General features: G+C 43.1%; 1 protein-coding gene across 23 annotated transcripts in view; it reads left to right on the top strand.

Annotated features, from left to right (window-relative positions):
* Window positions 1–26,999, top strand: part of tcf7l2 (transcription factor 7 like 2) — a 90,820-nt gene that overhangs the window by 52,923 nt on the left and 10,898 nt on the right. For all 23 annotated transcript variants that reach the window (XR_009927653.1, XM_062443031.1, XM_062443029.1 and 20 more), the window contains 3 exons: window positions 20,164–20,296; window positions 23,446–23,548; window positions 24,583–24,669. Coding sequence is in view for 22 of the 23 variants with exons in the window: in XM_062443031.1 (XP_062299015.1) it covers window positions 20,164–20,296; window positions 23,446–23,548; window positions 24,583–24,669 (323 nt within the window). In the remaining variant the exon portion in view is untranslated. The remainder of the gene's footprint in view (window positions 1–20,163; window positions 20,297–23,445; window positions 23,549–24,582; window positions 24,670–26,999) is intronic.

Below are 26,999 nucleotides of genomic sequence, written 5' to 3'. Positions count from 1 at the left end.
GGATCCATCGCACAGACGATCTCATGTAACTCTGAATTTTTATCAGCTCGGGAACAGTATGCAGCGGATCTTTAAAGTTATCCCACAGGATTAAGACCAATATACTCAAGGTCTCCACATGGTTGACAGGCATCCTGAGTGCAACAGCAGCTGGAAATGCAGAAATATCTCTTTCAAGTAGTAAAGGCACGAGGCAGGAGAGTTGTCCTGCAAATTATTTCCGGTTCCAAAAATTCAAAATTGTGAAATCATCACTGACGCCAACATTTTAAAAATGCGATTTGTGTTTTTCCTAAATAGCCCATTGTTGTGTCAGTTAACTATAAAGGCTCTAACTTGTCTCTCCAGTGCTGACAATGTTTTTCTTCAATAGGGGGAGAACAAATTGTTTAACTTTTACCATCAAAGTACTATGAAATAACATGTGTGCAATGGTCTTTTCTTACTTTGGTTGTATCTATAATGGTAGCTCAACACGTTCCTTTGTTGCCTGGGGTTTTCTCTTTCAATCTCATTAAAAATCCATTTGTGTCACCCAACAAGAACATTAATATTAGTCATAACTTAAGGAATATGGCGCAGTAATTGCATGCTCACTGTGCTCTGCCTTTTTTTTCTCCTCTCCTCGCATGTAAAACATTTTTTCGGGCCTTTGTTGAAACTATCTAATGGGTTAATGGCATCGAGAGGAACCATTCAGCTCTTTTCCATGCCTGTGTGTGTATATGTGTGTGTGTGTGTGTGTGTGCATGTCTTGGCTCACACTGTGCACACTCATCAAGCCACATGCAAACAACCAATCTCTGTCATCTGCATCAAAATAATTACAGAGAGATAAACACACCATTTGACCATTTTCACAGTGATCTAATCTGAAGCCGGGCAGTGATGCGCACGGGGGAGATGATCAAATCCCTGCTTAATGGAACTGATCACTACTGTGTGTTCAACATTCAGCCGACAGCCGTATTACAGATGCTTCCCCTCGTCTTTCTCTGTTCGCTTTGTCCCTTCGGCCATGTGTATTTAACACAAAAGTGATGATAAAAATTACATTTATATATTTTTAGATTTTGACAGTGTGACCCATTTTTCTTGGCTGTATGTTTGCTGTAGATCAGATGTGAGGGAGAGAACGCACAGGTCTTTTGTCATGAGGTCACGACGGCAGTGAACTAGGAGTGTATTGGTTACAGGCCTATAGCTCCGCGCGTTTCCATCTCCTTTTAGCTAGAAGGCAAACAGCATCCGAAATCTGATTAGCCTCCATTATAAAGAGTGATATTTTCATCTCCCCGATTCTCGGCACTGCGTCAGAGCATTTGGTCTCTTTAATGCCGGGAAAAGCCTGCTCTTTTGACAGATAGTAGATATTCCTAACATCACTTGTTTGGACATTTCTGTCTTTTGTGACATGGAATAAAAGACGGGGAAGAAAATAAAAAGCAACTAAATAATGTCAAAAGATCAGAAATCAATGGGCCGGAGGAACGTGATCCGCACGGCTCCGTATGCGACCCCCCCCCTTTCCCCACATTATGAGTGTCTTTCCACAGCCACTAAAGTTGCTTTTGTTCACCCCCTCGGAGATGTAACTCAAGCATGAGGAAGCCGTCTGACAATGTTTGGATATCGGCAAAAAATAGCCTTTTACTTAAAGGTTACTGGCCGAGGTTTATTGAGTTACACGTTCGCCAGCGATGAGAGGCAGAAGAGTTGAGCCATGAGAGAGCTTCATTAATGTGAAGGTTTGTGTTTCACATTTTGATGTAACCGTGATGTTGGAGCAGCAGGATCAATGAGGCTGTGGATAAAATGGTAGTTTAGATGGAAGTTGGGTTTTTGGCAGTTTGACACTGCAAAAATACACATAAACAGAATAAGTAGATTAGAAAAAAAATCTTAAAGTTGGCCAACATGATTATGAATTGCAAAAAAACTGAAAAACCATTATTTTTTTAAGAGGATGAATTCTTCTCTTTAATTATTAATATACACGATTTCAAGTATATAACTTCATATAATATAATAAATATATTTAGGAATATATTTTTAAATAGTTTATGTCCTAAATATATATGTGTAATATATATATATAAGATTTTTTTTGTATTTTACCTATTTACATCATCTGATAATATTGCTCCAGGACAAAACATTTTTTAAATTTATTTAAACTTTAATGCGTCTATAAATCAAATGATAAATGCTCTTGTGATGTTTGATTTTGTAACATTGATAAATACACAAAAAAATAGCAAGCGATGTAGCATTTTTTCCCCCTATAAAGCATTTTGTTTCTTTAATCTGATAATAGCTCCCCTCGTAGGGTAAAAATAGATACTGCATTTATCATCGTCTGGTATTTTTGTTAAAACTGTAGGTCCCTCGCACGCTCCTTCATTGCTTCCTTTTCTTCCTAAAGAAATGTTGGACTCCTTTTAAAATAATTTTTACGGGTTACACTTGAGGTTACAGTATAGGGTTTCAACTTCTGTGGGAGTTGTGATCTGTTCTAATGAGAAAAAGAAAATGCAGCACCACAATGTTTTGTGTCACCCACTGAGGCTGAGAGATAGACACGGGATTAAAAAAAAAAAAAAAAAAGAAAGAGGGAGGGAGGGAAAAAAACAATTTCTGGACATTTCTAGGAGATAAATTTAATTTCTTTGCTATTTGGAGGTCTTCTTTGAAAATGCAATTGTAATGAACACATTCAAAACTGGAGAATAGATTTACCCTCGGCTTCAAATAAGTCGGCGTTATCGGACTCTGTCATTCGCTCCTTCCCATTTTCGAGCTGCTAATTGATGTTTTTGATGTCAGCGAGAAAATTGAAGAAAATGTCATGTGTGAACCGGCGCGGAAGTTAATAAGATTGACTTCGTTGACTGAATTCACAATGAGCGGAGGAGAGGCGTGTAATGGGGACTGCTGCGAATTCGCCCGTCCATCTGCCGAGGGATGAAATCGACACCAAGCACGAACAGGCCCGTAGAGGTCGATATGGCGGGATGGAGCATTTTGGATGCCCCCTCCACCTCCAAAAAAAAAAAAAAAAAAAATGTATCCCCCCCCCCCCCCCCCCCCCCCCTATTTCTTAGCAGTTGGGTTTTGGTTTTGTTTTCCCACTGATTGGAGTGCATAAGCAGCTGTTTTTCCAGAGGGCTCGGGCCCAGCTTTTCTTGTGGAGTCGTCTCCCAGGGCTGCCTCCTTCTTCACTCTAAACAATGCTCGTTCTTAATGCTGTTTTGAGTTTGAAAAGCCACAGAGCTTTATAAAGGTTAGATTAAGATGTGGCTAAAAGATGCACCAATATCGGTTAGGGTCATTGCATATGCTTGGCCAATGTCTAACAGAGCCTGAACTTAAATCCCCTTAAATAAAGGGATAGAAGCACCACCGGGGTCGCTCCATCTTGAGCCATTTATCGAGCGCTGGCTGAAAGCCAAACGTAGTCGCTCTACTTTCTCATGTTCTTTCTCTTAAAATGAATTTTATCTAATAATCAAATTGTTAGTCAGAATCTGCCAATTTTTTATGAAATGCACAATTAATTTGAAAGTATTTCTTTATCAATTCACATTAACGTAAAGGTGCAATGGATTCTGCGTTTTTAATTGGGGTACGGATTAGTTGAGTTTGGTTCAGTGCTTCTGATTATTTTTCCCCGGCCTAAAGGGGACGGAGCTAAACCCTTATACGGCCAGTACCCCTAAGCGCTCTTCTTTTTGAAGACACCAAACAAAAAAAAAGTGGCCTCTGCTAGCGTTGGGCCCTCCGAGGATCGTGGATAAGGGACATTATTCTCAGAATAGGCAATTAATTCCGCTGGCAACGATCGGTTAGAGCTTCTTCCCCCACCGCCCCTCCAAATGCCCTCCTCTCCACCTTCCACTCGCCATTTGAAATGCTAACACAATGAAATATTTTTCTATTGGTCCGTGTCCCTCGGCTAAGCCACCGCCGCGGGCAAAGAATTTCATCGACTGATGAGACCACAGGCATGCCCGATAAAAAGGTTAACTGTACGTGACACGCACTCCAAGTAACCCGCGCTACCTTGAACTCTCAAGTTCTGTAACTTTTATTTGACTTTTTTATTGTTGGCGAGGCTCGGGCTTGTTTGGCCGCCGAGGCTAAAAACGAAGCAAGCCTTCGGGTTTTCTTTCTTTTTTTTGTTGCCGCATTACTGAAAAATGAGGATAACGTGACTGATTTTTTTATAAAGCAATTTCCTTGTGTCTTATTGTGCTTTTCCTTCGATGGCATTTTGCAGACGAGTTTCTATTGTCTGCCGATTTATTTGACAGCTTTTTTTATATATATACAAAGGAAATGAGCTATAATCAAATGCAATGGTTTTCAGATGATAACTCGGATAGCTTTACCCATGTAATGTACTGTTTTATAGTGTACGACTGAGGAATTAATTTGGCGAGCAGTGAAAATATTCTCCATGAATGAAGTGAAATTGATCAAAAAGAATAGATAAAGGCAGGATTTGTATTTGGACTGAATTACTATTTTTATTGTGAGACTACCTCAACCTTTCGCTTTCATTTACATTTTCCCTCCACACGGCGCAGTATACATTTTGTATCCATTGTATTGGATTTTACAATAGCTCGGCTCTGCTGTGTGAGAATAAAGAACGATCCAGGATGGCACATTTCTTCCACCTTCAGGGAAAGGCAAGGTAGACTGCCAGAGAGTGGGAGGAGGATTCTAGGCTGTTTTCAAATTGTTAGTAAAAGATATATGGGCACAGAATAGGTATGGCTGCTGCAGTACCCCCAACCCCATGTGTCACGCACGCACACACACACACACACACACACACACACATGCACACACACATACACACAGAGTGCTGTGCGAGGACTGAGGCAGGTGGCTCCCCATGGCTGCAGCTTCATGACAACATGCCATTAGAAATAGCAGGCCTGTTGATCAATCCTGCCGACATGACAGCTTCGCCGCGAGGCCTGGCTCTTTGAGTGCCGACGCCGCGGCAGCTCCCTCTCCCGTTTCTCCCCACTAATTGGTGAAGGTTTCTCTTATATATGCTCGTGGCACAGGGCTTTTTGTTCCCTCCTCTACCTCCTCCTCCTCCTCCTTTTCTTCTTTTTCTCCCTCTCCCTCTTTTTGCTTTTTTAACTTCAGCTTCTCTTTCCCCCAACCACCACCCCCCACCCCTGCCACCCATTTTTATCTCACTCTCTATATATAAATATATATAATATATTTTTTTTGTTTTTCATTTTAACGTTGTCACATTGGAAGCGATAACTTTGGGTGAGATATTGCAAGTGGGTTGAGTAAAGGGATGTGTGCGCCGCGGGCACTGTTCGTTCTGTATTTTTTGCGGGACTATTGGAGCTGGGATTTGACATTGACTCTAGGCAATGTGCATCAGCACCAGATACACAATGGGGATCATCCACACACACACACACACACACACACACACACACAAAAAAAAATGTAATCTTTGTCAGGTGAAATGAAGGAGAAAGTAGGCCTTTGAAACAGTTGCATTTTTAATTGCATGGGTTATTTTGACAATTTAGGCAATGCTGCTAAAAATACTATATCCATAATTAAGTGACACTGTGTCATTTACGTTAAAACTCATTTATTTATTTTTGCTTTTGACAAACAGCTGTGTAGCAGAATCCGTATTTGGGTTTATTTGATTTATCACGTAATCCCTTTCTTTTTCATCAAACAGAATTAAGTTGCGAAACGTCAAAACAATTGTCAGGAAATGGCTGTGTGTTGCTTGCTGACTTGTCACAGGGCTGCGTTCTAATTCCACCAGCGTTTCGCCGGCGCATCACTCTTAAACGCCACCCACTCTGAATCTCTCCCAACTAAATAAATGAGGGGGGAGATAAGCACACATTAAATGTTTAACTGTCTCGCATTTGTCATCTGTTTTACCCCTCTTAATTAAACAGACGCAGCTTAGCCCCGGCACTCCAAGTGCAGACACACTCGCACACAAACACACACACACACACACACACACACATACACACACCCTGCCTGTGAGCACTGGAGCCTGAGCGCAAACACTGTCCTGCCGATGATTAATTTAGCCGTTAATATTTATTTTACTCAGTCCTGCTAAGTTAGCAGCTCACTGGAGGGAAAACTTGAGATTTAGTTTCACAGCTCTGCAGGCCGTCTGCTTGCAAAACAAGGAGGAAAACAGATTTATTTTTGTTTGTTTGTTTTTTCTCGGTTTTTTTGTTGTTGTTATTTTTAACATTTGTCTCATAATGGTTATAGCTGCCAGAGAGGACAAGTATTCTGCAGGCCGGTTTTGATTTGTGTCTGCTCCGGTATATTATAGTGATACGGTGCGTGTTGAAAACATTAACTACTACCTCCACCCAGTGGCACAAAATGAAAAAAAAGGCAGGTGTGATTGGCAGCACACAGTATTTAATGTAGTGGGAAGACTTGCCTTAAGCGAAGAGGGGGATGTATTCACCACACAATGGTGCTGCTATCTCCCACTCTGCATTGTCTCTCTCATCGCCGACCTTATTACATGCTGTATTTGGCATGAAGAATCCCCTTCTTATCGACACTGAATTTTAATGCCAATACGCTTAGATGGCCGCTGTATTCTAGTAGTTGTTTTGACATCATATTGCATTTTCTGTGTGTGTGTGTGTGCGTGTGTGTGTGTTGGTTTATTATTTCTCAGTGAATCAGAAAGCTGATCTGTCTCCAGCACTGTACACTACTATGCTCTCAACTTGCTGACTGTTGTGTAAAACGTAGTGTGATTGAACATTGTGTGGCACCGGTGCTTCGTCGGTTCTCGGGGCATCAGTATAGACGTGGAAAAGGGAAAGAGAGAGCTGGAGCCCGGGCTTCGGGGTGAGCGAGAGAAGAGAGGAGAGTAGAATTGGGGGTTCCTCTGAAGCCCCCTCTCCAGATCCGAGGAGCGGAGCGGGGATCAAAGTGGCTTGTTTTATGTGGCTGGTGCGAGACTTTGAAGTCCCAGAGTCACCTACAGCACTCACTTCATCAAGTTCACTAGTGTCTTAATAGCAGATCAATAAGTTTCAAAGTCGCCGAGTTAATTTGATACTAGCGCTGATGTGATCACGCTGGGCCACAGAGCTGCCTGCTCTGCTCCCTCTCGTTCTCTCTCTTCCCTTCTCTCCTCCTCACCTAGATTGGACCTGTTTCAGGCTCTCAACTTGAATTAAGCTGCGGTGGGATTGTGTGTTCGGTGCCTGTTTCCATAGACTGCCTCGTGTGAGCACTTAATCAGTGTCTGTGCTTGTGTCACAACAATTAAAAGATCATTTGTTTATTAAGAATTTAATTGCCAACATTCCTTTGCAGTCATTAAATTGTTAATATCTATATTTTATGTCCATATTTTTAGTGCTTGTATTATAAAGGCATTATTTATTAATGTTAATTAATGTTTTTATTTTATTTGTTATTATTTTATTTGTTATTTTGAGCAACGAATCATTTAAATATTCTAGCTCAAAATACTTCTTATGATGCTCAAATTAGTGTAATAAGAAAATTGCAATTTATTTTTGTTTAAATCAGTTTTGTCTCATAAATCTATTGAATTTATCATTTTTGACTTCTGAATGGAAATACATCTAATTTATTAATCTTCTTGTGGTGAGATCCTGCAAATATAATCAAATCTTGTGTATAATTATATATTATTATATGAAACATTTTAAGTACATTTATAAAAAATTATTTTGAAGTGATATCTTGAGTTTTAAATGTGAGCAGCGCACTGGAAAACCAAAAAAAAAAAAAAAATCCGGCAATGCCGACGGCTTTTGGAGTTAGGACGAATCATGAAAATGGAGCGCTTTCTTATGCGCGCTATTCATTTAAGAAAACGGCAACACCATCTGTATTTTGTGCCGTGATACCAGTGGGTTGGTGAGGCCGGATCGGCACCAGGAGAACAAAAGGCCAATTTAGTATGTTCATCTAAGGGTTGCTAATGGTATTAGGGAGCCTGCAGGGTGGTCGGCAGGGGCCCGGCGCTCTAAGGTGAGCCCGCAGCTTGACCCCTACACTCACACCAATTCACTGGCATTAGTGCCCCACATCTGCCATTTTTTTCCTGCAAACCCCCTCAATGCTGTCCCCTTTATTTTATAGTTATATTCTTATGAAGGGCGCAAACAGAAAATAGGTTTTAATATGGCCCGAATAAGACTTTGCATTCGGCCGTTCCCCTGATTTAAAGTCATCAGAGAGAGAACTAATCAAATAATTGTGGAAAATGGATGCGAAGCTTGACTCTGTGCTGCTCAGAATTAACAGTATGTGAGTAAAGAGAAAAGTGTTTTCTTTTCAAAATCATGCAGAAGATACTGCGATGCTAAGGGGTCAGAAGAGTGAAATAGATGAAATGTCATCTGCTTAATTTATCAAGGAAGGTGCAGGTAGGAATGCTTTTGGTTCAGGCAAAAATGGAATCTGTTTTACCAGAAGAAATTATATTTATTAAGGAATTCCAGACATATTTCTCGCCGGAGAAATTGAAACGGCATCATTATTTAGAAAGGGTTTAAATTTGTGCGTTGTGACATATTTGATGACAGTTTGGAAAATTGTGCAGAGAGCCGTGTGTGACAGAGCCGCGCTTCCTAGTGTGAAGCCGTTCTGTGGGAAGCGGGTGGCGGAGCAGGGAGAAAGCTGCTGGATGGAGCTGAAATGCTGCAGCGGGTGGTGCTGATGCAGGCTGCCTGTGTGGTCCTCAGCGGTCGGTTGCTCCGTCGGGCTCCGCCAAGAGCGCTGGAGGTCCAGGCTTTTTAATGAATGTTTCATGTTAAATTTAGCGCCAGAGCTGTTTGCGGTGCAGCGCTTGTACGTCTTATGTCTCTTGTGCTCCAACAAAAGGTGAAAAATCAAATCCATGTCTTGGAGAATAAAAAGAAAATCAAGGATAATAAATCCATTGTATTTCATCAAAAGAAAAAAAAGAATGTTCTTTGAATTAAAAAAATTGTCTACCTTCTTGAAAAATTTTTGTAATTAATTATTTGAATCCTTCAAAAAACTGTTAAAATTTAGAGGTAAAATATTTCTATATTCCTCTCTTTTTTTTTTCTTGAGGTTCCTGCTGTTCATGCACCATGAAATCTTGCTTCATTAAAAGTGTATTAATCTTGTCTCGTCTCATGGGAGGTACCTTAAGATGATGTTGTGTCTTTTTCTTTAAATTGTTGGAGGAAAAAAAAAATCTTCCAGATTTGGTCCCTGTCAGTCAGAAATAATTGTGTGCTTAATCTTGTCCCTGATGGATGACTTGGAGTTCAGCAATGGGCCAGCTCCAATGACAAATACAATATTAATATTCATTAACTGCTTTGACAATGCTAATTTTGATGCAGTAGTAAAGGGCCTTCCAAAGTTAGCGGCCAAAGCATCAGAGCTGAGCAAGGTGGCAAGATAATTTGTGCTGCTTTGCTGAGCTGAAGGCTTTTAAAGTCTTAAGCAGGGGAAAAAAAGGCTAGGTACCACAAACAAAATAAAAGAGAAAGGGAAAAAGTTCAGACGCATTGGAAACCAGGACTGTGGAAGTAATACGATCAAGAGACGGCTACGAAAATCTGACACCTCCAATGCTGCATCTTTGAGCAAATATATATTTTTTTTTATTTAAACAAAAACTTGCAACAAAAAAGGAGCACAACATGGTAAGTCAGCACATTCTTGATATTTTTTTTTTGTTTAATCGTTTTGATCTTTTCAATTATCACCATTTGAAGATCAATAGTATTTTTTTTCTGCTGTGGTTAAAAGGCTCACAGCGGTGGTATAGTGGATGGTCGGATCACGGCTTTAAGAGTGGGCTTCCTCTCTTCAAGCCACCAGTTGGCCGGGTTGAATTTTTCTATTGCCAGCTCTCCTGCAAAACCATACAGGGCTTGTTTCCATTTATTGGTATTTTTTGGTATTGTTTTAACTGCTGTTGTTGGCTTGTTGTCTGGCAGGTTTGACTTTGGAGTTGGGGTTGCTTTTCCCTCCTCAGTTGTCTTAAAAGAGTTAAGGCAGGAGAGATGGAGGTGCAAAAGCTGCACTTCAATGACAGGCTCTTTTGGTGATAAATGTCAGGGTTTTTTTGTCTTTTGTGTGACTGTGTTTTTTCGGGGCGTCTTACATCAAAAATTGGGGCTACCGGCGGGCAGGACTGAGGGGCAACGTGGCTGCAACGCCACACACCCTTTGCCCTGGATTGGAATGCTTTCTCTAGCCTTTTTTTTTTTCCTGACACTTTTTCTGCCCAGCGTTTGTGTTTTTGATTTTGCATTTAATTTAGTGTGACTAGGGGTGAATGGAGCGTGGCTAGTTTTGGGGATTAATGACATGACGAGAGACACCCCGCTGCTTGAGTTTAGCCAAGTTAGGGCAACTCCTATAGACGGCACTCCACTACCTTTATGTCTGCCAAGCTGCTGAATGAAAGCCTCTCTCTTTCTCTCCCTCTTTTTGTTGTTCTTTCAACTTATCAAAGAAAGAGAGATGGTCACAAAAGAGCTTATTAGGGGGGATATGAAGATGGGCGAGGGGGAAAGAGGGAGTCCCGGTCAGACGCGGAGAAGAGCAGCGCAGCCTGAGTGCGTGTTTGAATGCATGAGGGGGCTGAGAGTGAACAGCCAGCTCTGGCCGCACGTCCGTGGTCCTCTCCGCTCTGGGACCTCAGGGGCTGCCGTCCTAAGTCGCTCCAGCATACCTTGGCTCTCGCCCGGTCCTCCGGCCGCTCTCTTATCGGCTTAACCCATCGGGTGTTAGCGAGGGGGTTGCCGTAGATGAGGTGCTGCCCCCCAGTGGATTAGTGGCTGACATGGTGGTGGGAGTCTGCTTGGAGTCTGTGCACTACCACGAGTGCCAGCATGCTTGTTTTAACCAGGAACCGAGCAGCATCCCAAATACAGCTCTTTTAAATGGTAAGACTTTTCAACATTTTAATTACAGCTGTGCTTTATTTTATATTGCTTGTTTGGTTTTAAATATTATGTTGTGATTGAATTTATTCATTGGATATTTTTCTGGGCTCCGTTTGGCAATTTATAACACTTATGTTGCTAAGTGACAGATTGACAATTTGGATAATGAAAGGCATTGTTTGATTGCTTTGTCTTGACAGCCTGACAGGGGTGTATTATTCTAAGACATCAAACTAAATATGATTATTGTTCATTGTATAGTAAAAGACAATTATACAAATATGATTTAATAACTGGCATTATTTATATTTAAGCAAGTTGAAATATTATATGTTGAATTAACATGTACATTTGAGTGATTTTGCTCGTTGTCACACCTGCTGTTCCTGTCATTCTTTTAACATTAATACATTAGGGGTTAATATTTATTTTATAGCTCATGTCTAAAATCTTAAAGCTTCTGTAATTTTTAATCAAACATGATATGTGAACATGACATAATTATAGTGTAATTATTACAGTAAATGTTAAAAGAAGAGAAGCAGCACTTTGAAGTGTGTGCTTTTATAGTATTTTCTCTGCTGTTTTATTCTACACTGTTCAAATTTATCTGAGAAAATACTGAATTTGTAAAGGTCATAGGCCGTTGTGTTTCCGTGTTTGTAAAAGTTTTTGTCCTCCCTTTTTTTTCTCCCCTCTTTTCTTACACACTTTTGCGTCTCGTGCGAACATCTTAGACAGTGGTTTTGAATAGAGTATTTTTTTTATCCCCCCTCTGCTCTCTTGTGTTGTTGGCGTTGATGCCATTGTGGCTGTGTGATTGGGAGCTGTCCATCACTTGCTGGCGAACTGGCAGTTTACTTAAGAAAGTGCACGTGGGACAAAAGGAGATGGCAGGAGTGTGGCAGGCCGGCTGAATGGAGGGAGGGCAGGCAATTAGCCACCGCCTTGTCGGGGCTCTTTTACTTGTCAAACTGGAGCCCCAGCGCTATTGTCCAAGCTGTGTAAAGGACATTCCCAGGGCTTTGTTTTGGCTTTATGGGCCTCAGGACTGCCTGCTGCAGGCCAGGGGAAGAGCAGGGTACTAAAAGTGACAGAGAGGCTGTACATACAAGTACAGCAGAAAAAAGAAAGGAAAAGCGTATTAAGAGAAAAGTCTCTAAGTTTTTTTTGTTGTTCTTGTTGCCAACTTTTAAAAGGCTTTAATAGAGCTGAAAAACATTAATCTCCCTGTTTCATTGACCTCATTTTCAAAGGATTTTTTCCCATTTATTATCAGCATTTCTAAAATTCCCTCTTTTTGGTTCATTTTTTTGTATTTTTCTTCATCAATAACCTTCATCAGCTTCTATTAAAAATATATTGAATACCACTGCGCTTAGATGAAAATAATTTATTCCATAAATATTTAATTTGTCATGGTCATTAAACAGATTCAGGTTGTTGGAGGTTATAAAAGGTAATTAAAGGATGACAAGTTAAGTTAATTGTAGGATGTAAGAATGAAATTTGTTCTCACGTGTGGAAACAGTTTATTTTGTTGCCAGAATTTCTCATATGTGATTATTTTAAGTTCCCATGAAAAATATTAATTCTTTATCTGATGTAGTTTTAAAATCATTGATTTTCCTTGTTCCTTTTTTATTATGTATTTAGATCATATTTCTCTAATATTACATCTTTAATTTGGGAGAAAATATTTTCTCTCAGCTATATCTGGACCAAGATTTTATAATATTTGTTACTAAGGTTTTAATAAAATTACATATTTTTTTTAATCAAACAATGTAGCAAATTTTAAGAAAATGTATAGTTTTCTAGAATAACGAGTGCAAATGAATGTTTGATGAAATCTTCCTTTAATTCATCTTATCTGTGTTTGCACTGATGGCAAACAGATCTCATAAATGTCTTTACGCTTGTCGAAGATCATCTTGACCACGTGAAGCTTACCATTTGACTCCAGCATTCAGAAGAAGAACAAGAATAGATTTAAAGGTGAAACAGTTTCTGAGAAAAAGAGAATGGGGAGTCGAGGCTCGAGGCCTTGTTCACATGAACCTTGAATGGAGATAGAGTTGAGGGAGGGGGGGAATGTTAAGAGTAGAATTATTCTCCACTCTGAGGTATTGTTTAGAAGAAGGGTGAAAGGAAGAAAGAGGAAGAAAAAAAAAAAGATATAGCGACCAGAGGTAGCATGTCCATGTCAGATTGAAGACTTTTTCTCTCTCACTCTCTCTCTCACCCCCCCCCAATCCCCCCCTTCTCGGAAAGTGTTTATGAAGAAGGGACTGTCAGCATCAGACAGATAAAGTGACTGTTGGCCACACTTTGCTGAGCCTGCCCTCCCTTTGTGGATGTTGTTGTGTCTTGTTTCTTTTTCTTTTTTTCCCCTCCTTCTATCTCTCTCGCTCTCCTGCTCTCTCCTCTTTGTTTCCTTCTCTCGCCTTGCTCACTTTACCTTGTAGCCAAAGCTTTTCAAGCTGCCAGTTCGTCTCTGGGCATCCTGGAGGCACAGCAGAGCCCACACACATACACACACATACTCTAAGAAACACATACACAGACCCAACTTACAGCAGGGATTTGGGTAATAAGAGTTTTTTTTAAAGTGTGTGTGTGTGTATGTTTGCGAGTATATATATTTTTTCTTAATTGCTTGTGGGAAGGCGGCTGCAGTGCTCAAAAGCTGCTCATATTAATTTTTCCTTCTCTCTGTCCACATTCTGGCTCTCACTACTTCTTGTCACCGGCATCAAAACTTTCACTGAGAAAGAAGAGGAGACTTCTGGCCGCTAAGAGCAAGGCTTCTGTGGTTAGAGTGAAGGATTTTGGAGACTTTTTTTTTTCTCAAAAGGATGGTTGTGGGTGGGTGGGGATGATTGTGGTGACAGTGTGTGTGAGTGTGTGTTTATGGGGGGAAGGAGGCCTTAGACCCTGAGCCTGCTCTAGAAGCTTCAAGAGATAGACGCACTCAAATGACAAAACCTGAGGGAACAATGGTCAGCCGGCCGCAGCGCCAAATGCAAAGAGAGCGGGGACGATAAACACACACGCGCACACACACATGCCCAGCAACACACTCGCACTCAGCGGAGGAAGGAGCCAAGGCAGAAACAGACAAAGAAGGAGGAAAAGTGGAGGAGAGAAGCGGCCAAGAGAAGCGAAAGGGCTTCTCCCCGGCGTAGAGAGAGGGAAAGGAGGAGCTGGGGGGCCCAGGTGGAAGGAGGAGGAGGAGGAGACGGGGGCAGGGGTGGGACTGAGGGGGTCATGTACCCGCGGGATGGAGCTCCAGCCGGGCCGGAGGAGACGGGAGCCAAGGCAGGAGTCCTGGGCCCCGGGCTCTCTCTCCTCCAGCAGGTGGGCTGCTGGCACCTCAATCTGAGCAGCTGGGTGAGTAACAGCACTGCTCCCCTGCTTCTTCGCTGTCTCCGCTTTTACTCACTACTGAAGGCTTTTAGCATGACAGGTTGTTGTTGTGGCGCAGGTCGGTAGGAGGCAGGTGCAGGGGAAGGGAGGGGGTTAATATCTGGCCCAATTGAGTTGTGGTCATCTGGTTTTTAAAGCCTGCGTTCTGCCATGTGGAAAAGTTTTGCGCCTGTGTGTGTTTTGCAGCATTTTGCCTGTGTGTACATATATACGCATGCTAATGATATTACACATGCTAATTGCTTAAACCTTGAAATTGACAAGACAGACTGTTGTCATACACTTAAATATAATTTATTTTTAATGGTCTGAAATTGAGGCCTTATTAAACATTATAAACACTACGTCTAAATGAATTGGAAAAAGTACATTTTCAGGAACACGATTCTCTCGAGAGCAATATTATTTACTTGACAAAACATTATTTGATCAAGCTCATGTCTTAACCATGAAATGTAAAATAAGATTTCAATAACCTCACAGATTAACATATTCCTTTGTTAATGTTGCCACCCAATTCAAATTCTTAATTGCCTGGCTTTCAACTGAAATTCTGAGGGGCTGATTGCATTTCAAAAGGCAGAATTCAGTCTGGCTCTTAACACTGTGATACAATATCACCTCTCAGAGAACCCCCCCCCCCTCTCTCTCTCACCCCCACCCCCTTTAACTCAGGTATGAGAGCTCAAGAGGCTGTTTACATTGAAAAGAGAAAGCGTTAACACACGTGCGTCTAAGAGGCGATTTGTCTTCACAGAATACAACAGTTCTAGCAAAAAACACTTCCTATTTAAGCTATTTGTGCGCAGTTTTATTTATCTGTGACATATCAGAACATGTCCTTTCTGCGATTCTATTTGATGTGCCGACTATCAAAGATGGGAAGCAAAAATAAATGGTGACGAACGACTTGAGTGCTAGCGAAGAGAGCAGGAGGAAGGGGAGCAAAGGCTCTGGCCCACATAATATTTTTGTTCAGTGCTCTGATCAAGCAGTCGGCATGTCACTGCAGCAAAGTGAATAGATTAACTTTTAAATATACTGTGGTCTCGGGAGCCCCTTGCCCTCAGAGACGCATCTTCTCTGCAAGAGAAAACTGATCAACACCTCCATATCTGCTTTTTAAATCCTTTTCCTCCCCCTCTCCTATAATTCCCAGGTTCTTTATATTGTGGTTTTTTTCCTCTATCTCTCTCTCTCTCTCTATCTCTCTCTCTCTCTCTCTCTCTCTCTCTCCTGATTAACCAAGAAATATTATTTCTGAAATGTAGCAGGGTTTTTTAATCAGGATGGTATGCTGGAGGATCATGGCTCTGATAAGCCTTTAATTTGTTGGAGCATTTCATATTCCATTACTGTTAATCTCTAAGTATTCCTTTTAGATTGTCTGCTTGAATCTGAGGACTGATTTGACTGAGTGCTACCAGTGTGTGTGTGTGTGTGTGTGTGAGAACATTGGTTGGTAAGATATGGAGTTTGCTTGGAGATGAAGATCTTTAGCCTTGAGGGGGGGGGCACTCTATACCTCTCAAAGGAAGTCAGCCGTCATGCATGTCAAATCACAGATTTTACCAGGACGACATTGAACGTTACCAAATGATTCATTAGAACAGTGGCAGCACAGTTTGTACTTTTCGTTTTGTTCTAATCAAACAGTGTGCACATACAGACTCCCACCCTTACTGATACTTTCCCTAACTCCCCTGTGTTGCTCTTGTGTGTGTGTGTGTGTGTGTGTGTGTGTGTTTATTCTGTGTGGTGTCACTCCATGTGCCTTGGACATGGGCCACTTGCATGTTCTGGAAGAGGCTCAGGGCCCGCTGGCAGCTTTTTCTGCTTGCTTTGGAATTTGGAGGCCTGAGAGGACCCCGATCCATCACCGCACTGTCATCCCCACATCTTTCTCCACACTTCCCTCACTAGCCTCCTTTCCCTGCCCGGCCTCACTACAGCTCATTAGCGCCCCGCAAGCTGTTGTGACAACTCATCATATCATGACATAAAGCAGTGAGACAGAGGCTCTAACCCACCCACACCCCACTCCCCTTGCCTGGCCGCCCCCTGGGCCCGCGGGGTCACCACCTTCACATTTAGGGCTCAAATTGGCCCTGCGAGGTGCCACCAGGCGGAAATGCAAGGCCAACAGCTTTTTCCTGTCCGGCTTTCACCCCTCGGTCAACACCCCCCCCCCCCCCTCCCCCCCCTCCCCCCCTCCCCTTGTCTCATTCAGTCCTGCTGTCACTTTTTCACCCCCGCTGCTTTCTCCTGTACTCCCCTCTCTCTCCCTTGAGTACTGATTTGAAGCACCTCAAATATTTGAACACTTGACTCTTGTCATTCTTGCACTGCATCTTGTAAAAATAACTTTCCATGTTAGATAGTTAAATGTTTTGAAACTTAAATAAATAGTGGTGTTTATTTTAGTAGATACAGGTAAAGAAGCAACATTGTGAATAAAGGATGATAACTATCATGACAAAAAACAATGACACTTCCAGGCATGTGTGCTTTCTTTTTGAGCATATGAGCTTCACAGCTGGAAATAGAAGAGGAGAATAGAAGAATAAATAGAGCCAAGGCAATATCGATACCATAACCAGAGGCGGCAAATACTGCTTCTGTTTGTGTCTGCTGTACTTAAGTGTGCTGCCTGGACTTCACAACAGTGGCCTTCCTCAGCAGCAGGCACCGTATGTGTTCTGGACGAGGAAAGAGTCAATGTGTTCATTGATGTTCGCGCAAGAGTGTGCTCTTACATTTTTCTTCAGGGGCCTTTTTGAATGCAAAATCTCTCTTTTGTGGCTGGAGAATCTGAAAAATACAACTACAGAGAGCTGTGCCTGTTCGTCTTCCGCTATATTTGTTTGTGGTAATGACGAAGGATGCGAGTCAGTGAGGGTGGGGTGTAGGGGCAGGAAATGTTCTTTCTTTTCCCCTGGCTTTTGTGGAGCAGGGAGGGTAAAGCCTCCCACGTCGCTTGCTTTTGTTTCTGAGCGCTCTGTGGGTTCTGTGCGGCTGAAGCACCCAGCAGCCTGCCAGGCGAGTCCAGGGCTCATATTGTCCCATGGTGGCCACAGGGCAGATGCTGGGCCTCCTTTTCCGCAGAGACCACCGGGTGCTTGCCTTGACGTCAGTGGGAGACAGAGTGGATGTTACTGTGTGCGCGTGTGTTAGATGGTCACATGGTAGTGAGCGGGTGAGGTGATTGAAAACATCAGGTCACAGGAAATCTACATCAGCTGACCGACCATAGACATATATGCATCAGGTGATCAACACTGTACAATGGTTTCTCAAGTTTTCTCCAATGTCAGCAGAGAGAAACTCAAGGGAAAGATCTTTGTTTGCAAATGACAGCTGCATTTCTTTGGAAAGCAACATATGCATCATCTTATCAGGAGTTTATTTCCTGCCTTCATATCTAATTACTCCTTATGTTGGATTAAGAGTCGACTGTTACAGCAGCAGTCCAGCCTGTTGCTATTTGCCTCACTCTGGGGTTTTCAGGAAAAAAAGAGCACACTCTCAGACCACAAATGACTATGATGTAAATCAACTGGCTTCTAGCTCTCTCCTCCTCCTCCTCTCCCTCAGCCCCATACACACCCTCTCTAACACCCTCTGTCTAAATGTGGACTCAGTGGATGGGCATTTTGAACTGTCTTCTCAATGGCCGGGGCCCCTGGACAAAAGAACTCATTTAAATGGCCACTAAAGCTTTTCAGCATGGAGAGATGAAGAATTGACAACATTCTTTCACATCATTACCCGAGGGAGGAGCAGGGAGTCGTGAAGGAGGAGGTTAGGAGGTGAGAGATAGGGGGGGACAAGAAAAAGAGAAGGGAGAGAGAGGGCATCTCTAAGAATTCAGCTGCAGACTCATCAGCTGCATTTGGCAGCTGTCATAACCCCATCCTGATTGTTTTTCTACCATTTCTTTTTTTAATCCTTTCTTTTTCATCCCTCCAATCGAGATGTGCAGATCAGATCAGCGAGCCCATAACGCAACAAGGAGGGCCTCGGTTTGTGTTTCTTTTTTAACGAATCCCATTCCACCTACCGCCCCCTCCACCCTCGACACACAAACACATATATATACACACACACACCCCCAACCCCTCTCTCTCTTCTCCCCAGCCTTTTCAGCTCAGGGCTGTGAATGAGTCCCAGGAGTCTCTCTGCCTCCCTGGAGTTCTGCTGGGGTTCATTAATCTTTCATTGGGACCATGGCAATACGGAATACGCCCCCCCTCCCTCCCTCCTCCCAACTCCCCCACCACCAGCGCCACTATAGAATAGAGGTCTAGATGGTCAGGATTTTGAACGGACCATACAGATAGACAGCTTTAACTACCCAGTGAAAATTTAGCACAGGGCCTCTGAATGGACTGTTCGTCTCTCACACAGGCCCAATATTAACTTTAGCCTCAAACAGCCCTTGCTGATGATTAGTTTGCAGCATTAATCTGTGCTCACATTTGTCTCGCCCTGGGCCCATAGCTTTTGCATTTGTATTGTCAATGAGCGTCAGGCAACTGAGCATCTTATGCATGTATTCCCCCCTGCCAACATCTAGTCCCATTAATGTTTTTCAAAGTCTGTTGGAAATCTGCCACAGTTCCCCCCCCCTTTTTTTTTTGCATGGGTTAAAGTCACTAATGAGGGTGTGTGGCCTATGAGAGAGCAGATTTAACACACACACACACACACACACACACACACACACACACACACACACACACACACACACACACACACACACACACACACACACAGACACACACACACACACACACACAAGCAGCTTGGTGTCTCACTCCTCTCCCCCTGAACATATCATCCATGTTATGATAAGCCTGATTAGTGCTGCTTCTTTGACTGCTGAGGGCAGGATAAGGATGTGTGGGTAAAGAGGCGAGAGCAGCCTCTGCCACCAGCCTAATCTAGAGCAGAGCTCTAATCTGGTTATCTTGTGGCCGGGGACTGTGTGTGTATTAGTGTCTGTCCCAGCCTGGCCTGATGAGAGGGGCTGAGCTCCAGTTAACACAAGGGCCCACGGCAGCACACCCTTAAAGCTCCACTGTAATCTTTGGGTAATTGAAAAAAAGGGGCCTGCGCCACTTAGGAGCACAACGACAAGATTACATAGCTAAAACTAATTTGGCAAAAATGCAGAAATGGATTTTCAGCCCCACCTCCTCTCTCCTAACCCTTTTATTACAATACACCCAAACCCTCCATGAACTGGGCCCTGGGGGAATAGATGAGGGAAGGGGAGCGAGGGAGAAGGGAGACTAGGAGGAGGCTCGAGAGCTAAGCGGAGCAGAGGAGAGCGCTGACTGGAGCTGCTAATGACTGTGGATTTACACGCGTTGCCTTGATTTCCTGGTTTACAGATGATCGATTACTTCACTGCAACCGTGGTTTAAAGTACCTCATCATACATCAGACCCAAATGTGAACTGGCAACCCCCCAAGCCTCTTAGATTGTGTTACTGAATTCCAGGGTGACACCGCAGAAGTGTTTTTAATTACAAACCACACTATTTTCACTGTGGCTTGGTGGTTTGGCACCTCGAGAGTACCCAGAATTTGATAGCTCTTCTTTTGAGAGCTTTCAGACCAAGTTGTAATTCTGTGGCAGGCGCCTGCAATCTTTTACCCCTAACCCAAATATTAACACCCTGGCCTCTTTTTTTTTTCTTCTCTTCCACACTCTTTATCTCTATTTCTGTCCATCTGTCTCTCTCTGTATCTTTCTTTTTCTCAGTCTAATAAGGTTCCAGTGGTACAGCACCCTCACCATGTGCACCCTCTCACACCTCTGATCACCTACAGCAATGAGCACTTCACACCGGGGAACCCCCCACCTCACCTACAGACAGACGTGGATCCCAAAACAGGTAAAGCCCTATTTTACTGTAGTTTTTCTACAACAAGCATGTGATAAAATAACACTGATGTCCAACATCAGAGGATAGTGAGCATTTTGGAAGATGCCAGGATGAACTTCGGCCTAGAAAAGAAGACTCTGTAGATGAGATAACAACAGGAGCAGCTCTCCTTAGATAAGGAACTTCAGCTCTTGGACAGTCTGTTTGCACTGATGGGTGCGTGATTGTTTTATTATGCCTTGACGCCATGGTGCTCACATACAGGAGCTTGTGTTTGTCTTGATGGCGTCTGTCTGTCTGTAGACATATTCTTGTAAAAAATGTCGAGAACATCACTCAAACATCATGGACAATATTGGCACCATCCTCATATTCTTTAATATTGATGCCACCCATATATTATGTAAAGAAACAGTTGAGTTTTTCCATAAATAACCCCATTTAATGAATTTCGAAGCATTACTAAATCTGTTTACAGGATCATGATTGTTATTGTGGGACAGAGTCGTAGTCCTCTCAATTGCTTCTCGTTGACAACTGCTGCTCTCGTCTGTTACTGATTGATTTCAGCTATCGTGCTCTTTAGCGTGGTTTGGCCTCGGTGAAAAGTGGCCTTACTCTATCAGGAACTAGAACCTGAACAGTGGCTCATAAACCTCGTGCAAAACACGGAATTTGGCAAACAACCACGACTTCTCATGACCGCAGCGCCACTTGCCAAGACAAAAAAAACAAAAAAACAAGTCAGGCACTGTAGTTGGAGGTCTTCACGTCTAAATACCAGAGAGCAGTAAACACACACACAGACAGGCTCGAGTCAAGATCTGATGGTTGCTGTTTGGAATAACGTCTCCGACTTAAGCGCGTGAAAATCCTCAATACGGAAGATGTGGCGTGCAGTTTGGGATGCCTCTGCACATTTTTTGACGATCACCTCTGTGCCTCTCAGAGCTCTGATTATGTCTGTACAGCCTGTTGATCCTGAAGATTCGGAGCATCCACATTTAGCAGTCAGATTCTGCCCACACATCCCTCTCCCACAACCATTTAGCATACATTTTTAGGCAATTTTATTCATTTCCGTTATCATCTTGACCCAGCACTTCATTTTGTTAACTGTCATTCAGCTTGTCCTTTCAGGTTAATGCATTTTGAGCGCAGTGACTAATTTCATGCTTTTCAGTGGTCTCTGGCGGATTCAGTCAATGTTTTAGGTAATAATGTTCCCTTATTATGATGGTCCTTACAAAGGGGAAATAATGTGCCAGCTGCTGTTTAATGTAGTGCTTAATGGGGCTGCTTAATTGGGCTCAGTGTTTAATTAATTAATGAGCTATATTAGGTCTTGAGCACTGGGTGGTGATGGGATAATGTTCGTGAGGCTTTTTAATAGAAGTTGCCTTTGTCGTAACAGTGTTTCAAGATAGGTAAAGTTTTCTGCATAGACTGATAAACTGCTTGAGAGCAGAGGTCAGAAACAGAATTCATCTCAAGACTCAGTTCCTGGATAAACCTGGATCAGCTGCAGACTTTGGGTGTAACAACCAAGACCCAGCCAAGTTCTGATCTATGAAGACTGATCTGGCTCTACTTCGGCCATGTTGGCACAGGCCAAAATATCCGCAACAACAGCTGCACAGACGAGCCAGCTGTGTGGAAGAAATGCGCATCAGCCAAAATGAAAGTCCCCCCTCCCCACCCCCTCACCAACCCCAGTTCCTGGTCTACTGAACGCACACACTCTCCTGCTGCTGTGCTTTTACACGTCTAGTGTTCCCCATTTCAAGTTTGTCATGAGAGAGAAAGTTATTTTTACACCAGGCTGTGTACGAGACCTTTTCAAAGCATTCATTCAGGGCAGCTTGTCGATGCAGTTTCTCCGCCTGTCAGCTGCCACAGAAAGTAAAGGCGACACCGCGGACGCTGTGATTGCTTGGCAATGTCCTCAACGAGAGCTGTCCTCAAATTGGACATCTTTGTCAGCGTTCCTCTGTGGGGGATGACAAACAAAAAAATCGCAGCCATTTCTATGTTAAATCTTAGGATCAGTTGGACGAATGCAGACCAGTGAGCCAATACGTATGCCACCTGTCTAGTTTCACATTGTTATTAACGGTGTCAAAACTTATGGTATTACACAGTAACATTGAATGTATAGCTTTTGAGATAGTCACTCATTAATCTGAGTCACAAGCAGAAGTATTTACAGTTAATAGGTGCTGACTTTCAGCTCATAAACTATATGTAGTGTGGTATCCTCATGCGTAAGACTGACATGATAACGTCATTACCATGACACCTGTAATGAACGTGAAGGACTCTTTATGTGTGTTTATGACTGTTGTCATTAAGTGTCATTCAGTCAGTTTTTTCTCATTTTTTATGCAAAGTTGACATTGATTAGAATGTCTTTATTATGACAACTTAACATTAACCAAAGACAACATAACCTGTCAGACAAGCCATAGCCGGCTTATTATCAAGCTTCATGTATTAACATTAAAATAGAATGTCATGTGTTTGGGTTTGACATTGGATGACAAATTTGCATTCAAATTACATAATTGACCGAATTACACTTAATAACAACAGCAACAGACATTCATAAATATGACAGCTGTCATATTGTGGTTATGACAGTGTCAGTATCAGTCTTATGCACACCCTTTCAAATAAAGCCTACCCAATATGTCAGTGTAAATCAGGATGCAGACTCAACCTGTAGCCCTGTATAAGCAGCTCTCTGATCACCGGGAAGGCTTTAATTACATTGTTGTGTTTTGTTAACTTCTAAACCTCAGTCATTTTATATCATTAATCTCCTGAATCAGTAGACAAATGTGACAAGAATCGTGTTGGTGTTTTGTTTTTTTCCCCTCACCTCTCTCCCCTCTGCCTCTTCCAACACATTGTGCCGCAGCCGCCGCCTCAAAGGCCTTTGATCAGGAAGTGTGATTTTAGCGCTGTGTACATGCGAGCAACAAGCCCTCTTCCTCCTCCTCTTCCTCCCATCTGCACTCCTGTGATGTCTGCCCTGTTCAGATGTGAAACTCTCAACAAAGAATGAATTCAGCACTGACAAAGATGTGATTCTCTCTCTGTCATCATCTTTGTCTGTCCACCTCCTCTCTGCTCATGTCATCCTCTTTATTCCACAGGAATTCCAAGGCCTCCACATCCTCCAGATATATCTCCTTATTACCCACTGTCACCTGGCGCTGTCGGCCAGATCCCCCATCCGCTAGGATGGTTAGTACCACAGTAAGCAAAATCCTTTTTTATTACTCTTTATACCTATTCAAGTTTGTCCTTATATTGTGTTCTGAGTTGTGTGAAAAGGCTAGTAACACTTATGCATAAATCATATATCCAGCCGAATTATTAAAGAGAAAATTGTAAACTATATTAAACAGACATTACCTTACATACCTGCACAATGTAGCAGCAGGGTGTTGTGCTTTTTATGCTCAAAGTCAATTATAAAAGCTGTCTCTGTCTCCTGCTGGTCCCCAGAGTGGCTTTTCTGTCTGCATTCGAGGCCTCGCAGAAACTTGAAGCTGATTTCTTAACTTTCCTCATTTCCGTAGCACAATAATTCCTGGACCGCAGAAGCCCAATGCAACTTTCTCAGGCCCTCACCAATCTCAACTTGCTACTTTGTGGCAAATACTATTTTGCATGTCTCTGTATGGTCCAGTTAGAGTAATGAACCGTGATTGCCCGTATTTTACCCACAATTCCACATGGGGGTTTTCCCCTGGTAACTCTTGTCAACACTTGTTAATATGACAAAAGGCTACAAATTAAGCTCTGTTAATTTAATGTTTTCTCACCGCGATCTAAATACCGAGAGAGGCCCCGAGCGCAGCCATGGCGCCCTTTGATTTGCTGCACTTTATTTTGGTATAAATTTACATTCATTATTGTTTGTCTTTGGATGTGTAGACCTCAATTAGCGTGATGGCTCCATTAAAGAGACCCGCGCTTCGTCTTTAATTATCACAACAAAACACCTAGTTCCAGCTTGGGGAGGAACAGGGCCCCACTCTGTCGACACCGAGCGAAGGGTTATGAAATTTAATTAGCCATTGCTATCAAGATTTGTGGCATTCAAATTGTTCAGGGTTTTCTTTCCTTTGATCTGCGCTCTGCAATCCCCTAGATTTTTGTCCTGATCAAATGAGAATAAAGAGGCCCACGGTGGGGAGAGGAGAGAGACAGAGGGCGTTACCTTCTCTTCCATCAACCCTGTTCCTTTACCTTTTCGCCTTTCTTCTTTTCTTCTCTCTTCCCAGGCAAGGTCAACCTGTTTATCCAATCACAACAGGGGGTTTCAGACACCCCTACCCAACTGCGCTCACTGTCAACGCATCCATGTCAAGGTGAGTTGAGCCCTAGGAGCTAAACACACACACGCACACACACACACACACACACACACACACACACACACACACCCTTTCTTAGTCACTGACTTATACACACAGTTGTGTGTTTGTTGGCTGTGAGGGCAATGCACAAGCAACACACACACATGCACAATCACATGCAGAGACGGTGAGCAGCAACTTCTCCCTTAAGGAGAGCTCATACTCCCCCCATCTCTGTGTTCAAAAGGCCAATTCTCCAGTGTGGTGCTCCAGCGAGCATGCTCAAATATTAATTATATTTATCATTTTCTAATGAGGCCCCTGAAGAACATTTACCCCCGCTGCATGTCAGGCAGATCTGAAACGAGCCAGGGCATGTCCTTGCTGTGAGTTTGAACAGACAGACAGATAAACAAACACAACACTTTGAAAGGGACTAGATGATATAAGCCGGGGTCTGACACTTGGCTAGTGCTTTGGTCCAGCCCATTAGGGTCCAGCTCAAGTGCTGCTCGTGGACATTAGTGCACCCATGGGGGGTATGTCTATTTGTTGCCATCTTGTATACATGTGTGTGTGTTTGTCAGTTGGTGTTAAACTTTATTGTTCCCTTGAGGGACACATGTCCTCTATATTGTGTGGAAAGAGAAAATAATTAATTTTAGATGACTAAAAGCCTGTGATTTGTGTGGGCCTGGAGTAGCAAAAAAAAAGCAACAACACAAAAAACAAACAACTTCCTACTCTCTCCTCCCTCCTCTACACGCCCTTGCAGCAGGGGACTTAAGACGGGCCTGGTTTGGAGTCTAGGGACGAGGCCAAGCTTTAGTTTAATTACAGCCTGATTGGAAAAGCAGCTCCTGTGGGGGTTGTGTTTAGACTTCTGTGACATTGATGGATCATGTAGATGCAGGGAGGGAGGAGTTGCGAGGGGGAATGACTTTTTTTAAAGCGTAGCCCTGAGAATATGGGAACACTAACCTCAGACACTTCCGATTTTTGCAGCTGTGCTCCGTCCTGTTACAAACCAAACAAATATACCATCTTTGTTTTTGTCTTGGAGAATGGAAGCTGGATTAGAGTCAGATTCGCCCCTCCCAGCTCATCCCAAGCAAGTCTCAGGTGCAAAGGGTCAGACGGTGGGTCTGTCCAGACATCGGCATCTGGCAGCAGTACCCAGCCAACCTGGGCTTTAAGTGACTGCTAATTTGGTCCCTTAATGACAGCCTCTACATTGTGATCATCTTATTTCCACTGCAGCTAATTGAATCTGCTGGCTGGGGTGTAGGGGGGGGGGACTGGCCATGGGGAAGAGCTAATGCCCTGTGATGAGGCCCCTAATTGAATTAGTATAACTGAATAGATGGAGGGCTCTGGGTGCTCTCTGGAGAATGGGAGGGTTTAACACATCTCCCGAAAAAGAAAAAAAAAAATCCCCCAACTCCCTCCTCTCACGTGGAAAAAACCCCCCCTAAATTCTGACTGAGGGTAGAGAAAAAAAAAATCTGTTTGTTGACAAAATCTCGAAACAATTTGTCTAATTGTGTCAGCAAAATGGCAGAATCCTTTCATACGTTGCCTTCAGCCAGTAGGTTTTTGTTCAAAGAATGGACGAGACTGTTGTGATAGCTCAAACGATTTGCACGGAGCGCGCTGACTGGAGGAAAACGGATAGAAAAGACATCACGGCCTTGTACTCTTGTCGGCAGCCAGGTCTTTGCAGGAGAGCGCTGCTTCAGTATCAGTCCCCTGTGCCGTGGCTCGAACTGAATTAGGATGCAGGGAATGAATCTGCTACCTCGTACTCCTGCGATGAACACCTTACACCTAGGTCCTGTTAAAAAATACATTCTTTTTAGGACAGAGAGAGAAAAAGAGCCAAGGAGAGTAGAAACAGTCAGCGGAACAAATGACAGACATTATTTTGATAATGGGGTTGGAGCCAGTGCAGGTCTTAATATTGTGTGAATGTATGTGTGACAGGTGGGAGGATGTGAAGGCCCCTTTGCCCCTTATGCTTAAGCCTGCCCTTTGATATGTTCCCCCATCTTCCTGCTCCCTCTCTTTTTCTTGGGAACAGCAGAAGCGCACTGGCCAGATCATTATACATTAAACAGGGACGGGGGCTACTGCTTCACTTTGGCAATTAAATGGCACTGGCTGACATTGGGCTTGCTGCGCCAGTGACCCCCCCTCCCCCTCCCCCTCACCCCAACACCGCCAGCCATTCTTACCTTTCAGATTGAGACGTAGGAGCCCCAGGGTTGGGGTGGGTGGATGGGTGGGGGTCTCCGCTGCGTCTCCCTCTCTGTGTTGGTTAAATTGGTCCAAGGCGCTGCTTG

Source organism: Scomber scombrus, chromosome 21, assembly GCF_963691925.1.
Source record: "Scomber scombrus chromosome 21, fScoSco1.1, whole genome shotgun sequence".
NCBI classification, from domain to species: domain Eukaryota; kingdom Metazoa; phylum Chordata; class Actinopteri; order Scombriformes; family Scombridae; genus Scomber; species Scomber scombrus.
Note: the sequence above shows the minus strand (reverse complement) of the source record. Positions and strands in the feature narration are given on the sequence as shown.